The sequence below is a fragment of the Mesoplodon bidens genome (assembly GCF_964165515.1).
Source record: "Mesoplodon bidens genome assembly, chromosome: 13".
Lineage (NCBI taxonomy): Eukaryota > Metazoa > Chordata > Mammalia > Artiodactyla > Ziphiidae > Mesoplodon > Mesoplodon bidens.
This window is the reverse complement of record NC_138169.1, coordinates 73188238-73208461: the sequence shown is the minus strand read 5'-3', so window position 1 is coordinate 73208461 and position 20224 is coordinate 73188238. Positions and strand designations below refer to the sequence as shown.

The following is a 20224-nucleotide window of genomic DNA, read 5'->3' as shown; positions in this document are numbered from 1 at the left end:
CACGGCGTGACTGGGTTCTCTGCTAAGAATCTCCCTAGAATCAAGGTCAGGCCACGTTTTCAACTGGAGATCAGCATCGTCTTGCAAGCTGAGAGCAGGATTCAGTTCTGTGTGGTTGTAGGACTGAGGTCTCCATTTCCTTGCTGTCAGCTAGGGCTTCTTTCTGCTCCCAGGGCCTCCCTCCTTCCTTGCCACGTGGTTCCCCCTGTCTTCAAAGCCAGCAGTGGAGAATCTCCCTTCCATCAAACCCCTTTCATGCTTCAAATCTCTCTCCCCAGGAAGAGCCCCGTCCCTTTTGAGGACTGACCCAGTTAGGTTGGGAACACCCAGATAATCTCCTTATCTGAAGGTCAACCCCGATCTGGACCTGAATTATATCAATAAAATCCCTTCCCAGAAATACCTTGGTTAGAGTTTGCTTGAGTCACTGGGAGAAAGTGTATGTGTACACGAGGTGGGGAGACACACCTTGGGGCCATCATAGCCTCCTGCCTCCTGCAGAGGCCATGGGAGAGAAGCGTTCAAAAGGCTTGGGGGCATTTTCTTTACCTGAAGCCCTTTAAGTTGGGATGCACCATGAGATTATGATTAGAGAGCTGAGTTTTTAGGAGTTTGGAGCCGGGACACACGAGATGGGTGAGGAAACTGAGGACCTGGGTTAGCGTGGAGTCTTTGGGAAGGATGAGAAAGTTAACAAATTGGCGGGGGGGGATAGTCAATTTGAGACGTAACTTGTTTCAAGACTGGTGACTAGAAGATTATCAACCAGAGGAAGCTATGGAATCAGGATAATGAGAGGTGGGGTTTGTTGTTTCAGCATCTTTTTTTTTTGCATCAGTTCCGTGATCCACAAATTAGTCTGTAAAAGAAAAGAAAGTCTCTTTGGTTGTGTCTGAGCGTGTGGTAAATAAAGAGTTTTCTGCAGAAGAGGTTTCAGGAGGTTAATTTTTAGTCCAGGTTTCCTCCTGCAAACATAAAGTTGGAGTTTGGACCAGGTCTCTGAAGTTCCTCCTGTCTCTATTAGTCTGCAATTCTGTGATTCCATTACTAGAACAAAATGGAAGGATTTTCTTTTAATGATAAAAATATCAGTGTTCTCTCCAGATATGATTGTCTTACTCATGGGAACTTTACCACCTTTTATCATTTTGTTCCTTTTTTTTCTGTTGGAAGTAAGTTTGCCTTCAGTATGATGCAATATATCCCTGCCAGTGAAACTTGCTGAAGGGAGGGGACTGTGTTCTCACTGCTGCTTGTTTAGCTCTGGTTAAATATTTTACCCTCTGGTATGTGTGTGTTTGTAGAATGGCTGGATTTGGCAAGTACATTCGTAACTTCTGGTGTATGACTTTCTGGGTGAACAGATGGAGAGAGACCAACCTAACAGTCATCTTTAATTACTATTTGGGAGTGATTAATATTGACTTAGAGTGAACCACCTGAGCATGTATGTGAAGGGAGTAGGGTAGGGACCGGGCGTTTAGCTCTACCTACAGCTGTGCACCCTGGGGCATCCGCCCCCTCCCCATAGACGGATGGGGTAAAGAGCTGCCCATCCATCTATGGGTGCATCCTGATCATTACCATGGTGGAAAACGAAATGCCTTTTCCTGTGGAAATTCATCTGACTATAGAAATACTTTTCATTCTACTTTAAGTTGGAAGAACTAAGAGTAGAAAAATAGAAACTCTTGGATAGGCGGAGCTTTTTTTTCTTTTAATTTTTTACTGAGGTACAACATGTGTACAGAGACAAGCGTATAGCTCGTTTTCACAGGTTGAATACTCCCTCGTCATGAGTACCCAGATTTTTACAAAAAGAACATTTCCCATCCCCTAGACATCCCTTTTATGTTCCCTTTCAGTCACTGCCCGTCCAGGGGTGACTACTGTCCTGACTTCGAATAGTGTGGGTTAGCTTTGTCTGCTTTGCGGTTCGTGTAAATGGAATTATGTGGTTTGTACTTGGTGTCTGGCTTCTCCACTCAACATTGTGAGATTTACTCCTATTGTTGCAATTTAGTTGTGAAATAAAGGCAGTTTCCCATTATATAACTTTCAAATATCAAGATATTGAACAGATTGATACATTTTGAGACTTTTTTAAATTATGAGAATATAGCTAAGGTGAAGAAAGCACACTCTTCTAGAGGGAAGATAACCTGGTACAACCCTTTTAGAAAAGGAGTAAAATATGTGCCAACAGGTTTAAAAATTGTCAATATTCTTTACCCCAGTATTTTCACGACTAGGAAGCTATCCTTAGAAAATAGAGTCAGAAAAACCTTTATACACATACAAAATGCTTATTACAGTGTTTTTTTATTATTTATTTATTTTTAAAACTTTTTTTAGTGGTTTGAGAGAAGGCAATTTTTTGTTTGTTTGTTTACTTATTTATTTATGGCCTTGTTGGGTCTTGGTTGCTGTACGCGGGCTTTCTGTAGTTGTGGTGAGCGGGGGCCACTCCTCGCAGTGGTGCGCGGGCTTCTCATTGCGGTGGCTTCTCTTGTTGCGTAGCACGGGCTCTAGGTGAGCGGGCTTCAGCAGTTGTGGCACGCAGACTCAGTAGTTGTGGCATGCGGGCTTAGTTGCTCCGTGGCATGTGGGATCTTCCCGGACCAGAGATGGAACCCATGTCCCCTGCATTGGCAGGCAGATTCCCAACCACTGCGCCACCAGGGAAGTCCACAATGTTATTTTTTAGAGTAAAAAAATTGGGGGAAGGAACTAAGTGCCGGTAATAGGAAAATGGTCACATGTTACATTCACAGGTTACATTCCTTTAAAATAATACATAGAAAGACTTTTTTAAAGCTATGATAACATGCTCAAAATACAATGTTAAAATAATCAGGATGTAAATGTATATTTAACATGATGGAAACTACTACAGAAATAGGCATTTCCAAAAGGACTGGAAGAAATGATAACAGAATGTCAATAGTGTTGTTTTTCCTCTGGATGGTGGGATTATGAGATTTTTTTCCCCCTATTCTTGGCCAGATTTTTTTGTTTTTTACTTCTAGTTTATATCACTGTTTATGATTAGAAATAAAAGTTTACCTTTGAAAAACTTTAAAATTAATGTTGGCATACTCCTTAAAAATCAGTGACTTGTTTTCTTGAGGCTGTTTTGGGCTTTGCAATACAGTTGGTCCTCTGTGCCCGCAGATGTGGAACACCAGCTGTATCTGCTGTAGTCTGCCATTTTATAAGGGACTAGAGCATCCATAGAATTTGCCTGCGGGTGCTCCTGGAATCAGTCCCCTGCTGGTACTGAGGGGTAACCATACATCCTCACCCAGCACGTGAACTGCACTGGTGAACTCTTGGTGGTGAGCTCAGCTTTTCCGGTTTTCTCTCCTGCCTTGCTTGCTAGGTCAGCTCAACTACCAGGCGGCCTCTCCTGACGAAGGTGCTCTGGTAAGCGCCGCCAGGAACTTCGGTTTTGCCTTCCTCACCAGGACCCAGAACACGATCACCATCAGTGAGTTGGGCACTGAGAGGACCTACAATGTTCTCGCGATGTTAGACTTCAACAGTGACCGGAAGCGAATGTCTATAATTGGTAGGTCGCCCTCAGGGTACGTCTGTGAATGGCTCATGGAGATGCTGCCTTTCACACATTTTATTTAGCGACACCAGGATAAACTAGGCAGTGATAAACTTGGCTCCCGGAGGATTTCTGCAGGCTTGTCCAAACTAGTGTTTTCTTTCTTCATTCTACACCATGTCCATCACTCAAAGGGACAAATGCAGTAGATCTGAATCTTGCAGATGTTGGGGTATCTTCAAAGATGTGGGCTGCCAGCTGTGGAATTGGGGTGGCAGCACTGTGGGTGGTAGACCCACAACATGAGCTTTTATATCGTGAGTCACTCTGAGCACTTCTGCTGGAGGCTTGAGGGACATCAGGGAAGGGAGAGTGTAGCAGGAGAGGAGTTCTGAGAAAAGCGAGGCTGTGCTTATGAATCAAAATCATACCTCCAGCCCAGGCAGCCAAGTGGAGACAATGATCACTTCATAATATTGGAGTGTTTCAAGTTCATATTTTTGACGTTAATTTCAAACTTACAGAAAAATTGCAAGAACACTTGAAAGAACTCTTGTATTTTCTTCCATATCCACCATTGTTAGCACTGGTCACAAATCCTTTGTCATTATCATTTACAAGTTCTTGTTTTCTCAGCCATTTGAGAGTCAATTGCAGATCTCATGCCCCTTTCCCCCAAACACTTAAGTAGGTATTTCCTAAGATCGGGAACCTTCACTTATTTTTATATACAGTACACTGATCAGACTCAGAAAATTTAACATTACAGTATTATTATCTGTACAGAACGTTTTCGAATTTTACCAGGAATTCTCTTTCTGATTCAGGACCCCACCTAATATTCCACATTGCATTCGGTGATTGTTACTCTGGTCTCCTTTATTCTAGAAGAGTTCCAGAACCTGTTTTTGATCTTTCATACACTGACATTTTTGAAAAGCCCAGGCCTATTATTTTGTCGAGAGTCCCTCAGTTTGGGTTTGTCTGATGTTCCCTCATGATTAGGTTCAGATGACGCACTGTTGGCAGGAGGGGTACGTAGATCGGTGCCGTGTCTTTCCCAGCACATCACATCAGAAGGCCTGTGATTGCTGGTCACATCAGCTTGGGTCACTGGGTTAAGTGATATCTATAAGCTTTTCCACCATGAGATTGACTTTTTAACCAAAAAGATATATAGGTTTAACTGCCTCCTGAACTCTGATTAGGCTCATTTTCCTGAGTGCTTTCTGCGTACCCAGCACTGATCTGGGCTGATTATCACGCCTGGCATCTACCTTAGAGAACTTAAAATCTAGTTACTGATGAGACACGTAATACAATTAAATTACTGCAGAGATCAAAAACGCCAAGAAAATGGTCACAAGGAGCGTGTTTTGGTCCCAGTATTAAAGGCAGTTAAGTGTTGTGGGTTTATAGGTAAGAAAGATTCCCACTGGCTGGCATGGACAAAAAAGGCTCTATGGAAGAAGCTAGCACATAGTAGGGAGTCAGTGAATATTTGCTGAAAGAATAAGCAAGGCTATGGAAAACGGAGCTGACTGAAGGAATCTTTTCATATTTATTTCACTATTACGTTCTATGTAGACAGTGGCTTACCAACGTTGTTGAGACCATTTTTCTCAGTACATTGCTGATTTTAAACTAATTATGAATGTTTAGCACTGTAACACTTCAAATTAACTTCATGAATGTACTTTTCTTTTAAGAAATCAAACATTAACTTTACTATTTGCTTTTCCTTCCCTTGCTACTAGTAAGAACCCTAGAAGGCAATATCAGGCTTTATTGTAAAGGTGCCGACACTGTAATTTATGAACGGTTACATCGAACGACTCCTATGAAACAAGAGACACAGGATGCCCTGGATGTAAGTCTCACTTCCACTCTTTATGCCACAGATTCCAAACTTATTTTCTGGTACTATCTCTTAAGCTGCAACGAAAGCTCTGTGTTAACCGTTGACCTATTGTCTTGGTGTAGTTGAGTGGAAAGAGCACCGAAGTAGGAATATGTTCTGTCCCTGACGCTGACTTCCTAGGAAATGACCTTGCTACCACTTCCCAGCATCCAGGTCAGCAGTATCTGCAGGACTGATCCAGGAGAAACACTGGTCTTTCTTCTGGTGAACTCGAGCAAGCTACATAACCATCCTGTGCCGTAGTCTCCAAGAATTCCAACGTCCTAGTGTCCAGTGAAGGAAAGAAAGCATTCATGTATGATAGGGCATGACAAAGCAGTGCACTGGATAATCAAGTTCTGATATCTTTGTTAGAGAATCAGTTTGGTCTTCATTACTTCAAACCTGCTATTTTAGGGGACTATGTACTTGGTCCAGTGATATTGCAGTTATTCAGAAGGCTTCTGGAAATTTCTCTTTTAGATAGAATTGCCTACCAACCCTTATATTGTTTTGCCTATATATACAGTGATGGCAGTGAAGTATGGAGCATATCTGTCAGATGTGGTGTCCCAGTTCTGCCTCTTTACTTGTTTCGTGCCCTCTGGGGGGAAATGGTTGATGTCTCAGATGAATCATTAATTGCCCGTGTGGAAGAGGAAGGGGATAATTCCTACCATGGAGGGTTGGTGCAAAGCCTCGTGGATGAAAACCATCTTGCACAGCCCCTAGCACTTAGTAGGTGCTTAATAAAGGGTTTTTTTCTTCCCTTCACTTGACGGGTCTGAGTTTGGGGGCCAAAGGTCCTTCAGAAAGAAGCCTGATGAATATGTTTAGTAAGTGGGGTCACATTTTAAGGTTGTAAATGTTACTGAAGCAGTTACACTGGATAATTTCTCATGAGGAGATGAACAAAGGCAGTCTAATCACATACACGCAGAACCTTGCAAAGAGTCTTTGACAACAGACCCTCAGTTGGGTGAACCAGTTCTGCCATTTTTGGCTAGACAAGATGTGATTGTGAAGTAACGGAACATTTTTACTGGTTCATATTTAAGCTATTTAAAATGGCTTAAATCTGTTCACCATGATTAAATTTTCCAGACTCATTAAAATGTTTTATCTCAGCTTTAACAGTGGCTCATGTATTTCAGAAATGGTTTGAGGGAATAATGCTTGGTTGAGAGTTCATAGTTGATTGGACTTGTAACAGTTTGTAGAAACAAATTATAAAGGAGTCAGGTCAGGTTTACAAAATCATCATACCCCAAGGCAGCTTCCTTGGTCTGTTATTTTCTTAGTTAAGAGAAAAAGGGTTTTTTTAATTCTCATGACTTGATTTAGAAGAAAGATATGCTTTTCCCTTGAACTAATTTGGGAACTACAAATATATTCCTAAGATACTGAGAATACTTAGAAAAACAAAGTATTTGTTTAATCTCCTCTATGGAATGTATGTGTACAGAATCCATCTTTCACAGTCTTTTAAAATTCTCTTATTGTATTATTTCAAAGTAAGATTTCAAACTTGATCTTGAATTACATAAAATTAACTATTCTTTGGGTGAATGGATTGTCTTTTAAACAGACCTTTGCAGGTGAGACTCTTAGAACCCTGTGCCTTTGCTATAAGGAAATTGAAGAAAAAGAATTTGAAGAATGGAATAAAAAGTTTATGGCTGCAAGTGTAGCCTCAACCAACCGGGATGAAGCTCTGGATAAAGTATATGAGGAGATTGAAAAAGACTTAATTGTGAGTCTTAACCTTTGTAACTTTCTCCTTGATATTCCAAACAGAATTGGAAATTTTATTAAGTTTTATTACAGTTTTGATCTCATGCTTGAAAGATAATTCCAACTTCAGTATTTGAAATTGGTACAGTGGAACTAGGTCACTTGAATTTCTTTTGTTCAGCAAGCAAAATAGGAGTGGCCATTAGGAGAAACCAAATGACAGAAAACACTATGAGATTCTGATTGTTATTTTTATATCACTTATTAAAATTCATTATGATTTGTATACAGTAACAAGCCAGCATATACTTATTACATTGTGAGAATTACTGAGATTTATATTCTGCAAAATCTTGAAATGAGAAAATATACCATTTGTTAAAGAGACTTTTTAAAGTTTAACACTTACTGCCTTTAGTGTTTATATTAAAAGGAAATGTTCAGTGAATAGTCAGTATTGACTTTTAGCAAGAGAAACTGGCTTGTGTCCATGTAAAGTAGTATACACACAATGAAAGTATATTTTTATTGTCTTTGATTTGTACTTATATTTTTGTCTTGGTGAATTACTTTAAGAAAAAAGTTTTTGGCTGTTTGGTTTTTGATGAGTGTGACACATGACAGCCTTCCCAGTTAATGCTGGCCACCGGCCCCAATAGAGCACCAACTGGGGTGTATTTAGTCCTTCTTTTTACAGTTTGGCAAACTGCAATTACAGAACATTTTTGGCTTATTTGCTAATTCCTTTCTTTTAATGCACATTTCAGCTATTGGGAGCAACAGCTATTGAAGACAAGCTACAAGATGGAGTCCCAGAAACCATTTCAAAACTTGCAAAAGCTGACATTAAGATCTGGGTGCTTACTGGAGACAAAAAGGGTAATTTAGTTTGCAGGGAAGCATATCTGTTAATTCACAAATATTCACAGCTCCTGTTTCCCTTGCTCAAGGTGACCTCAAACTTTCCATCCTGTACAAACACTGTCTATTTCTTTGGGACAGAGACTCTTTCCCTAAGAAATCCTTCTCTGTTATTCCAGCCCATCCTGACCGCATCCTTCCCGAAGCTCCCTCAGTAGCAGAGTTTACTCCTTAAAATTGAGCTCTTTGTCGTGTGTTCCTGATTGTGTTTAGTCTTCTCTCTCCCACCAGATGTGGGCTGCTATACTGGGCTGCTATACTCTGGTCTTTTCTGTCGTCCCCAGCACTTTGGCACCTGTTGGGCATAGAGTAGAACAGTACAAAATACTGAACAACTTTTGTTTTCCTGCCCCTTTTACTGCTTGAAAATAATGAACATTTTATACCCTTTTACTGCTTGAAAATAATGAAAATTTTATACCCAAGGGAAGATTTTCATTTTTAAATTTAGAGCTCAACAAGTTGTTTGTATTGATTCTTTACTTCAGAAGCCTCCCATGGGAAACTAGATCACATCTCTTACTCTGATTGACATAGTTGATGGGTTACACACTTTGATAAGCTAAGGGATTAAGTCCTGACCTTAAACAAATAATGGTGGTGGAAGAGGGGAAAAATCTCCAGTAGGAGCCCCATGTGAGGGCTTATGGAAATGGTTATCCTTCTCCCCTATAACAGAATGATTAAACCACATGAACTAAATGTGTTCAGTATTTCAATCAGCATTGATTTATTAAATAACGGTTTATGTATTTGATATATAGCACATTTTATTATTGAAAACATCTCAACCAGACTTTGACTTATTACATTTACTTTATTACAGAGAAAGGGATTTTTTTCTTTATGTGATTTCTAGACATTGCTACAGAAAAACAACATATTTGATTGAATCTGGTTATTTCATTAATTGAAAAAATATCATTACTAAAGTCCATTATTAAATTCAGTAGGAATGACATATGACTTAACTTTTTTCTGTTGCAGAAACTGCTGAAAATATAGGATTTGCCTGTGAACTTCTTACTGAAGATACCACTATCTGCTATGGGGAAGATATCAGGTGAGTAAAGGGCCTGCAGTATGAGAATATGTCATGTCTCATTTTTATAAAAGCAAGACTAGACCCAGTAGACACAGCAGATACAGAGAAATGGGAGCTAGAATGTGTCAGTTGGCACAGTTTCCTCAAGTTTAAATGAAGCAAGGAAACAACAGGCAGCTCCAATTTACCATGTTTCGACCTTATGTTGTAGGAAAACCTGGGGCCTTGTTTGCCCTTTCAGGGGCCGTTTTTCTGTAGTCCTTGGAAGCACTCAGTGCTTGTCTGCTGAAAAAGGAAGTGGGCTTGAGACACCACTATTTAGTATGAATTACATACATATTTTTTCTCTTTCAGCCTTTAGTGATTTGTCTTGATCACTCCTTATTTTCAACTTGAAAATGAGAATTAATGTGGAAAGTGAATAATAAATACCTAATCTTCTAGTGCAGTGGTTTTCAACTGGGGTAGGGGAGGTGGGGACTTTGCCTTCCGGGGAACATGTGGCAATGTCTGGAGACATCTTTGACTGTCACAGTGGGGAAGGAGGGGGGTGCTCCTGGCTTCCAGGGGGTAGAGGCCAGGGATGCTGCTGAACACCCTACAATACAATAGACAGCCACACGCAACAAGGAATTAATTGGCCCAAGACGTCAATAGTGCCAAGGTTGAGAAACCTGTTCTTAAAGGTGAAGAATAAAGGCTCCATGTGTGTAACGAGGAAAACTCTGGCTGAGAGTTCGGAGTCCTGAGTCCTCATTGCAGTTTTCCCATCAACTCGCTGCAGGCAAATCACGCTCTCTCTCTCGGGCTTGATTTCCTTATTTGTAACATGAAGAGATTGGATATTTACAGTCCCTTTTACTCCAAAATTCCACGACTCATTTTTCTATCACATGAGTGAGTTACATGTGGTCTTCTCAATAATTTGTTGATATAAAGCACTGAGAATATCTCAAAAGCAGATATAACTTTATGTGGAAATAAGTTTTTTTCTGCCCAACAGTGGTCACTGTTGGTAATACACGAGGGTTCACCCCTGTGTATTAGAATTCAGATCAAGATTGCCCTCCTTCTGTTGCTTGTGAACACATTTTCAACTGTATCTTCCTTTAGCTGCCTTTGGCAAGTAATGAAGTACCATGAACATGGTGCCTCCATGGTGGAGGAATCAAGACTTAGTAAGATTATATGCCACTTAATTAAAAAATGGGCAAAGGACTTGAATAGACATTTCTCCAAAGAGGACATACAAATGGTCAATAAACATATGAAATAATGCTCAACATCACTTAGCATTAGAGAAATACAAATTAACACCATAATTTCACCTCACACGGATGGCTACTATTTAAGAAACACAGAAAATAACAAGTCTGGGCAAGTATGTGGAAAAATTTGAACCCTGTGCACTGTTGGTGGGAATATTAAATGGTGCAGTCACTATGGAAAACAGTATGGTGGTACCTCAAAAAAATTAAAAATAGAATTATCATATGATCCAGCCATCCCACTTCTGGATATATATCCAAAAGAATTAAAAGCAGGGACTTGAATAGATATTTGTCCACCCATGTCCATAGCGGCATTATTCACAATAGCCAAGAAGTGGAAGCAACCCAAGTGTCCACTGACAGATGAATGGATAAATAAAATGTGGTATATCCATACAATGGAATATTATTCACCCTTAAAAAGGAATAAAATTCTGACATATGCTACAACGTGAGTAAACCTTGAGAACAGTGAAATAAGATAGTATTAAGTGAAATAGGCCAATCACAAAAAGACACATACGATTCCATTCTATGAGTTACCTAGAGTCATCAAATTCATAGAAACAGAAAGCAGAGTGGTGATTACCAGGAGCTGGGGGGAGGGGAGGAATGGGGAGTTGTTAGTTAATAGGTATAGAGTTTCATTTTCAAAGATGGAAAAGTTCTGGAGGTTGGTGATATGAATATACTTAATACTACTGAACTGTATACTGAGAAATAGTGAAGATGATAAATTCTATGTTATGTGTTTTTTACCACAATTTTTAAAAGATTATATATCAAAATTGTCTCACAGTCAAGGGCCTGTTCATGGTCTTGTACTTTTTTTTTTTTTTTTTTTGCTGTACGCGGGCCTCTCACTGTTGTGGCCTCTCCCGTTGCGGAGCACAGGCTCCGGACGCGCAGGCTCAGCGGCCATGGCTCACGGGCCCAGCCGCTCCGCGGCATGTGGGATCCTCCCAGACCGGAGCACGAACCCGTGTCCTCTGCATCGGCAGGCGGACTCTCAACCACTGCGCCACCAGGGGAGCCCAATGGTCTTGTACTTTTAAACACTTAAATTTTCCCCCCAGTGCTCTTCTTCATACAAGGATGGAAAACCAGAGGAACCGAAGTGGAGTCTATGCAAAATTTGTACCCCAAGTGCACGAACCTTTTTTTCCATCTGGTGGAAACCGTGCCTTAATCATCACTGGCTCTTGGCTGGTATGTATCGTTCGTGTCTCTCCCTTTGGCTCAAACTAAAGCAGGTCATTCTGGACCAATTTTAGATGGTCTGTCGTATTAATTACCAACCTAAAAATCTCTTCGCCTATAAATCAAGTGCAATTTCCCAAGTCTGAGAGTTAATATTATATGATACATATAATATGATTCAAACTGGTGGCAGTGGTGATTACCAGTTTATCAACTAGTTGATAATTAATTTAAATTTAAAATTTTCTTCTTTGTATATTTTAAATTTTTCTATATTTTTATAGTAAATATTTTATAATCGGAACAATATCATCAATGATACAACCCAAGAATTATCCTTCAGATGATTAAAGTCTTGGGAATGGTACTTAAAAATATATATATATATATATATATTTATTTATTTATTTATTTTGGGCTGCGTTGGGTCTTTGTCGCTGTGCGTGGGTTTTCTCTAGCTGTGGCAAGCAGGGGCTACTCTTCGTTGCGGCGTGCAGGCTTCTTATCGCGGTGGCTTCTCTTGTTGCAGAGCACGGGCTCTAGGTGCGCAGTCTTCAGTAGTCATGGCCCGCAGGCTCAGGAGTTGTGGCTCACGGGCTCTAGAGCGCAGGCTCAGTAGTTGTGGCGCACAGGCTTAGTTGCTCTGCGGCATGTGGGACCTTCCCGGACCAGGGCTTGAACCCATGTCCCCTGCATTGGCAGGCGGATTCTTAACCACTACACCACCCCAGGGAAGCCCGGAATGGTACTCTTGTTATTAAACCCCAAATGGTTAGAATCCTTTCCCTTTCTGATTTTCACAGAATGAAATTCTTCTTGAGAAAAAGACCAAGAGAAGTAAGATTTTGAAACTGAAGTTCCCCAGGACAGAAGAAGAAAGACGAATGCGGACACAAAGTAAGAGGAGGATGGAAGCTAAAAAAGAGCAGCAGCAGCAGAACTTTGTTGACCTGGCCTGTGAGTGCAGTGCAGTCATCTGCTGCCGGGTCACCCCCAAGCAGAAGGCCATGGTGGTGGACCTGGTGAAGAGGTACAAGAAAGCCATCACGCTCGCCATTGGAGACGGGGCCAATGATGTCAACATGATCAAAAGTGAGTCTCGCACATGGCCAGTGCCACCTGAATTGGTAGAGAGGAAATGGCAGGAACATTTTTGGGGTAGTTTTTTTTCTGATTTCATTGCTTGGGCTTTCATGAAGCAGACCTTTAATAAAGGCACTTAACTGTGGTAACTACACCTGTGACCCTGCCCTCAGGAAGCTTACAGTCCACTCAGTAGGAGAGCACAGGTATGACTATTCTATACAAAGAGTGCCAAGTCGAAGATGAGCTCTGTGTGGGTGAACTTATCCTTTTTTGTTTCCTTCTTTTACGTATGTTTGGATTTGGTTTTGTGTTTGCTCCTGCTGCTTCTCCTCCCTTATTTCTTCAGGGTTTATTAAGAACCCTGCTATTTAATGTTTTGCAAAAATTCCTGCTGAGCTTGGCATAAATTATTGAACTCTCTTTGTTATTTGTTTTGGGAATATTATTCTCCCACACCTGAGCATTGTTTTCTGGGGCTTTCTTCTTGCCTTTGGTAAATCTGTTGAACTTCACCCTTAGGTGACCTAGTGTGAGCTCAGTGTAACATTGAAGCACAGCTCTGACATGGCCTCAACATTCTTCTGACCTCCCAAGGTCATTTTGCTGGTTGGAGGACCCTAGGTACCCCCAAATTGATGGACTGAGTCCTGTCACTGCAGAAATACAATTCTGCTGGTATTAAAAGCATATGGAACCAAACCCTCATCAATATGTCTGAATCCTGGTCCTTTTTCTCCCTGTATTACTTATACAGGAGTATCTTGTAATGAAAATGCCCAAACTAATGAGCTCTGAATACTTGTCCTCATCCTAATGCCAGCATGCTGTGTCACCCTGGGCTCATGCTCAGGCCTCAGTTTTCTCATTTGAGAACAAGAAAATTATCTCTGATGTCACCTCTAGCTTTGTAGTATTTTTCTTAAGATGAACTATCCATGGCATGTATACACATGTCCTGTGGTGCCGGGTAGCTTAAATGCATTATATGTATAACTAGACTTTTAATTCAGCCTGTTTCGTAACTCTTCTCTTTCTTTCCTTAGAGTCTCTTCCTTCTCCTCCTTGATATATACTAAGAATATTCCAACTTTATCTTCCTCAAAAGGAGTCAGCTATATAATGTACGTCTTCTCACTTCTTCATGTTTATGTCTGTGGCCACGGCCAGTTTAATTCCTTTCCACTGTGTTTTTTGCACATGTTCATCCTGCCATGCAAATGGCGATTCTTGCTCTGAGTTAGATCTATTTCCTTCCTCTGTAGCCAGCTCTAGTTTATTTTCCATTATGTACCTTTTAACATAAATGACTGTGCCAAAAGGGCAAGTGACTCAAACATTATTTTTCTTCAGTTATAATGAAGACTTCTAGATGTCGGGAAAGGGGGATTGATTCCCTTTCAGATTTACCGATTATGTGACTGAGACTTGAAAACTCTTGTTCCTCTGAGTTCACCAACTGATAGCAAAAGGGATCACACAAAGTTGGCATAGATAACCTCCTAGAGACTTTTTTCTTAAGTTGTTTTCAGAATTTTATTAAGCTCTGTTATGTGATACACATTTTTATATATAATGTAGGAGACATCCATTTGGGATGAAAATCAAAGCAGCTCAGGTCTCCTTGGAACTCAGTAGCTTAACCCAAGTATTAAGTGCCTTTTTGAACTTTGTGAAAACTGTCATCTTTTACCTACATCAAGAACAATGAACCGAAAGAAACTGTTTGTTGTTTATAAAGAAGTACAGTGAAATTTAAGTGTCCAACAAATCTGACCATTTGCTAACATGTTTCATGGTTAGTGGTGTAGTCTAGCAGAAGTGGAGGGAACCGGAGCCCACCATGGTCTGCCGCTAGCAAGGTTCCAAGGACCCTCGGATACTGCCCTCTCTCCCCCTTGTGCCTGAAGATGGCTGGTGGGTGTTATTTTCCTTGGTCTAAATTCTGAGAATGAACAGGTGGCATTAGAGAGGCAAGAGGAAGCGATCAGCTAGTTAGGGAATGATGAAGTGGCCTACCGGACAGGCAATTGAAACCACGTTGGCAACTGCAGGGAAGTCTAGGTGCCTATGTTTAGATTTTAGGAAAATACAAACAAAAAGCAGTGTGGCCTGATAAAGTACATCTGTTCAGTTGCCTTGAGTCACTCTGTAAACTGTGGCAGTGTTCACTTCACATACTGTCCTTGGTCTGCTCGGCAGAGGCTGGACTGGATGTCAGGGCCTGGGGCGGTGGCTCCTCTTCCTTGTCTCTGACAGAATCTCAACATTTCCCTGTTATCTGTTCAGAAAAGAAGGCCATGGTTTGGTAGGAAAGAACAGTTTGGCAACCATAACTGGTCATTAAGAACTATTTATGTGTATAAAGAGGTTATAAGTATTGATTGAGATGCAGTTAATTCTATTTTACAGAATTGCAAAGTGTTATTAAAAACTTAGGTTTTGGACAAGTCACTATGTTAATGCCAGACCTTGTATTCTGCAAGTGGGGCAGGAGTTGTGGAGCTTCTTTTAGTTGGAGACTGCTGAGCTGGCAGACACTTCTCAGGGTCTGAGTAATAATAGGTTGTATTCTGCAACACATGTTCTTAAAGTGATCTCACTTCCATGACTTTTAAGACCTAGATAAAACTCATAATTCTCTAAGTGGAACATGTGATTTAATGACTATTGGGAGGATGGATAAAATTGGGACTCTCCTTTTTATCCATTCTGGAAACCTCCCCCCCCTCAAAACAACTGTGTGTCTTGAGGTCTCAGTGGGCCATGCATAAGCCTTTGAAAGTTTAACAGTATCTAAGTTGAAACACTTTTGGTTGCATGTATTGGAGAACAATTCAAGTTAGCTTAAGACGAAAAGAAACCTATTTTAAAAGTTACAAATATGTCTCATGCTGCTCAAGAAGCCGGGCCTCAGGAATATGCTAGAACCAGGACCTGAAGCTGCACCAGGAACCCAATATCTGCCCTTCTCTCTCATCCTTTCTCTAGACGACTTTATTTCTCTGCCCCTCAGAAAGAGGTATATCCATCCCACAACTCAAAAATTTACATGTTAAAATTCCAAACACAAACACACCCAAATCCTAATTCCAAAATACCAAGAGAGACTGAGGGAAACAGATCCCTTTAGGTACTTTAAGCAGGAAGTGATTAATATAGGGGACCAGGTGCTCATGAAAATTCTGGATGAACTGAAGAAGTAGGTTCTAGGCTGTGTCTGCAAGTCTGGGTCACTCACCAGAGGAGCTTCTAGCTTTGAGGCTCCTCTGAAGAGCTTTCCAACTGAGAAGCCCTTGCAGTTGTTTATCAACATCTGGGCAGCTGGAGAATGGATATGAATTCTGCTGCAGAAATGCCAAAAAGGGAAGGGATGCTGGGCTCCAATTTGCTTCTGCTTCCAAGTCACAAGCAGGTCCAAACAGGTGGAACTTAATTCACAAAGAGAACCTAGCTGCAAGGGAGTCTAAGCAATGTAGGGTTTTTATTTGCTTTCCCACCTCTCCAATTAGAACGAAAGTTCTAGAACGAAGGAGAGCCAATTCGTAGTATCTACCATAGATTATGTATCTGCCCATGGCTGACTCAGCTGTGGCCAGGGAGGCAGGGATACACGGTACACATGGGTGCCTGGGGCTCACCCTTTGGGTGGGAAGGATGGCTTATGAGCTGGGCAGATAATCCAAATGGAATTCATTACCCATTTGAGATCCTTTCACAAATATTTATGGAGGCCCAACCACGTGCTCTGTTTAGCAACTCGTACTTCTGAGTTCAGAAGCTGGGGGTGGGGGATGGTGAGCAACAGTTTTCACATTTATTGTTTCATAAATTTGAGGGGTTTTTTGTATTGCTATGGAAACATTTTTATCATCTCAATGTTTTGCCTTAAAATAAGCTTATGATTCACAGTTATCTTCTCCCCCCCGCCATAGCTGCCCACATTGGTGTTGGAATAAGTGGACAAGAAGGCATGCAAGCCGTCATGTCAAGTGACTATTCCTTTGCACAGTTCAGATACTTGCAGAGACTGCTGTTGGTGCACGGCAGGTGGTCTTACATAAGGATGTGCAAGTTCCTACGATACTTCTTTTATAAAAACTTTGCATTTACTTTGGTTCATTTCTGGTACTCCTTCTTCAACGGGTACTCTGCACAGGTAATATACCATCATCATTATTATTAAATGAGTAGAGCTCTTCTCTTACATGAATAAAACTATGTCTGAAAAACATTTTATTCCCCCTCCATATTTGTAGTTTTGGTGCTCTCTCTTAACAGCTGAGGTACAGATTAAGTTTATGAAGCTTCTAAAATGTTTCTGGTGCTTTAAACATATTTTATTTTGCCTTTAAAAAGGTAGGATTTGTTCCTGGTCTGTTGGCTTTTGTTTATGTGTCTTTGCCTTCACCATAGATTTTTTTTTTTTTTTCCCAAGTCACCTTGCCATTAAGAATAGTGATAACAGGGCCTCCCTGGTGGCAGAGTGGTTGGGGGTCCGCCTGCCGATGCAGGGGACACGGGTTCGTGCCCCGGTCTGGAAGGATCCCACGTGCAGCGGAGCGGCTGGGCCCGTGAGCCATGGCCGCTGAGCCTGTGCATCTGGAGCCTGTGCTCCGCAGTGGGAGAGGCCACAACAGTGAGAGGCCCACGTACAGCAAAAAAAAAAAAAAAAGAATAGTGATAACAAATTGTTCAACTTTGAAAAAACTGTTCAAATTTAAGTATAAAATTACATTGGGGCTGAGGGGATTATATAAATTTGGGGTGATCATAGAGCTAACATCATGTCTCCATTGTTGGTTTTTTAATTTTGACCTTTTGCTGAAATCGGAGTGGGGGCATATCTACAATGTTAAATCGTTGATATGGCAGAAACACACCATTAGCAAAAAACCTAAGTCAGTGCCTGTGGTTGTCCAAACTTCTCTGATGCTATGCTACAGACGACTGGCATGAGAGGAGGCCAGGTGTAGAAACTGGAGGCCAGGATGTCTTGGGGTTTTGAGCAAGGTTGGGGCCTTCCTCCTGTTTCTGTGCAGGATGGTATATCACTGTTGGTGCTGAGTAAGCCCATTTCCTCTATCCCCCACTGAGGACTGGGGTGTGCACAGCTGGGGTGTGCTCCTTTTCAGAAGCATCTTTCTTATATTCAAATTCTGGTTTATAAAATGTTTAAATGGAGATGCTGGACTGGCAAGAGAAAAGTATATCTGAACGGTACTTACGTGCTTTTGAACCAGTTGTATGTAATCTAATTCATTAATAAAAGGGATATAAAAGACGATGAACACTGATTTGTTTTCCAGCGTTCTTCAAATAGACCAGACTCCTTTTCCAAAAACTTTTCGGAGTCTATTTCCCCACTTATTTTACAGGGAAGATTATTGCCTGTGGAAAGCCTGTCCATTCCATCAAAACAAACTCGTGCCTGCTACTGGCATAGCTGGCGGCGGGGCTTTACTTTCCCTGGGGACACCCCAGCTTTGAGGGCAGATGCACACGTGTCAACTAGGTGGGCAATATTTCTTCATCGGTGACACGCAGACTCTGTCATCTCCTCACAGACCGCGTACGAAGACTGGTTCATCACCCTCTACAACGTGCTGTACTCCAGCCTGCCCGTCCTCCTCATGGGGCTGCTCGACCAGGTAGGAGCCTGGCACTGACAGGGTCGCTGCTGGACAGACCGAGGGACTGTTTCAAAGCAAATATTTCAATGCATTCTTTTGGTTTTCACTTCTTTCTGAGTAAACCCTATTATATTTCTGCTGTCAGGCAACAAGAGTAGCTGCTATGCTTGTTTTATAGTAAGAAAAGAGGATTTCTGTGCCTGGGTTGAATTCATTGACAAAAGAGTTTATTACCCTCATTTTGGACACTAAGAGTTTCTTGTTAGATACCTAGCAGTATGTCTCTACAACAACAACTTACACATCTTTAAAGTAAATTATTTTAACACCTCCCCAAACTTACAGGTTTAATTTCCAAATTAGTCCGCATTCTATCTAGTAGCAATTTTTACAGAAACTGCTTTCAAGAATAAAAGGAATAATTTGGAATTAATTCATCAATGTGTATGTGAAAATGCTTTCCCAAAGTATTAGAAAAAATATATTCTCTCAGAAGGTAAAAATAGGCTTCCTTCCCCTTTTATAAAAACATTACTGATTTGCTTTAAGTAGCAAAATAATACTTTACCTAGTCTCAGAATTAAATATCAAATAATGGTGGACTACAGCAATGCTCTCTGCACAATGAAATTATTCAGGATTTATCATCTTGTTTAGTTTTTGCCTTCCTAGAACTTAACAAGTTGCAACTCTTTTCGACATAGAGGTGGTGACGTGTCTCTGAGTTCTTTGATCCCAATGGACAGCACTCAACTCTACTTGTGTTTTCCCCTTAAGGATGTGAGCGACAAACTAAGCCTCCGCTTCCCTGGGTTATACGTGGTGGGACAAAGAGACTTACTATTCAACTATAGGAGATTCTTCGTAAGCTTGTTGCACGGGGTTCTAACATCATTGATCCTCTTCTTCATACCTCTTGGAGCTTATCTGCAAACTGTGGGACAGGATGGAGAGGCGCCCTCAGACTACCAATCTTTTGCTGTCACAATTGCCTCTGCTCTTGTAATAACAGTCAATTTCCAGGTATGTGGCTTTAGTCGACTGTTTTCAGTACCTGTTGGTACTGTGTGCATTTCTGTATGTAGACCAGCGTGCACATCCGCCTGGCTCCCATTCTTCCTCCAACTGAGCCTCTGCTGCTTTGCAAATGTGAATGGATGCTATTTTCATCCCTTATACCAAACATATTTCCTATTTCTTGCCTGAGCCAAAGACAGCTTCTGATTGTTCAGTATTCAAGCCATACCATGCTTAAACTGCTGAATTCTACTATTTTCAAAATCCTTAGATCCTTTATTTCTTGCTAACTCCCCAAAATGAGTGCTCTGTTTTTCTCTGGTTTCCCAACAGATTGGCTTGGATACTTCTTATTGGACTTTTGTGAATGCTTTTTCAATTTTTGGAAGCATTGCACTTTATTTTGGCATCATATTTGACCTTCATAGTGCTGGAATACATGTTCTCTTCCCATCTGCATTTAAATTTACAGGTTGGTATTTTCTAAATTCCAAAAGTAAATAAATAGAAATATGTCATTAATTTAGATTCTGACATAACTTCAGGGTAAGTAAAAACATAAAGTGTAAATTACTGCTAGTGAAAATTAATGTCCTGACTAGAATTGGGGGTGGTGGGTTGGAAGGGCGGTAACGTGATGGGAGGAAAGCAAATTAAAATAACTAAGCTATAATTGTGCTTTTTTTCTTCCATAAAACCTAATATTGGTAGGTTATTGGGAAACTGGGAATACATGTATTGCTGGTAGCACAATCGTTTAATCTTTCTAAAGCACTACCTAGAAATATGTAATGAATTTTTTTGTACATTTTGGTCCAGTATTTCCACATGGGGAAAATACCCTAAGATGAAACACACCAAATT

General features: G+C 40.9%; 1 protein-coding gene and 1 long non-coding RNA gene across 5 annotated transcripts in view; one reads left to right on the top strand and one right to left on the bottom strand.

Annotated features, from left to right (window-relative positions):
• The window catches only part of ATP8B1 (ATPase phospholipid transporting 8B1), a 115865-nt gene that overhangs the window by 91298 nt on the left and 4343 nt on the right, over window positions 1–20224 (top strand). For both annotated transcript variants that reach the window (XM_081252463.1, XM_081252464.1), the window contains exons 16-26: window positions 3383–3571; window positions 5314–5426; window positions 7045–7209; window positions 7958–8069; window positions 9099–9174; window positions 11504–11636; window positions 12431–12719; window positions 16646–16869; window positions 18278–18361; window positions 19121–19366; window positions 19694–19832. In XM_081252463.1, coding sequence (XP_081108589.1) covers window positions 3383–3571; window positions 5314–5426; window positions 7045–7209; window positions 7958–8069; window positions 9099–9174; window positions 11504–11636; window positions 12431–12719; window positions 16646–16869; window positions 18278–18361; window positions 19121–19366; window positions 19694–19832 — 1770 coding nt within the window. The remainder of the gene's footprint in view (window positions 1–3382; window positions 3572–5313; window positions 5427–7044; window positions 7210–7957; window positions 8070–9098; window positions 9175–11503; window positions 11637–12430; window positions 12720–16645; window positions 16870–18277; window positions 18362–19120; window positions 19367–19693; window positions 19833–20224) is intronic.
• Window positions 12847–20224, bottom strand: part of LOC308626905 — a 55894-nt gene continuing 48516 nt past the window's right edge. The window contains exons 3-4 of one of the 3 annotated variants that reach the window (XR_014017319.1): window positions 19185–19277; window positions 12847–14991 (exon numbers count right to left, since the gene is read on the bottom strand). This is a non-coding gene — a long non-coding RNA (uncharacterized lncRNA). Of the gene's footprint in view, window positions 14992–19184; window positions 19278–19756; window positions 19844–20224 lie in introns of those variants that run through there. The other 2 variants (XR_014017321.1, XR_014017320.1) reach the window with 2 other exon arrangements.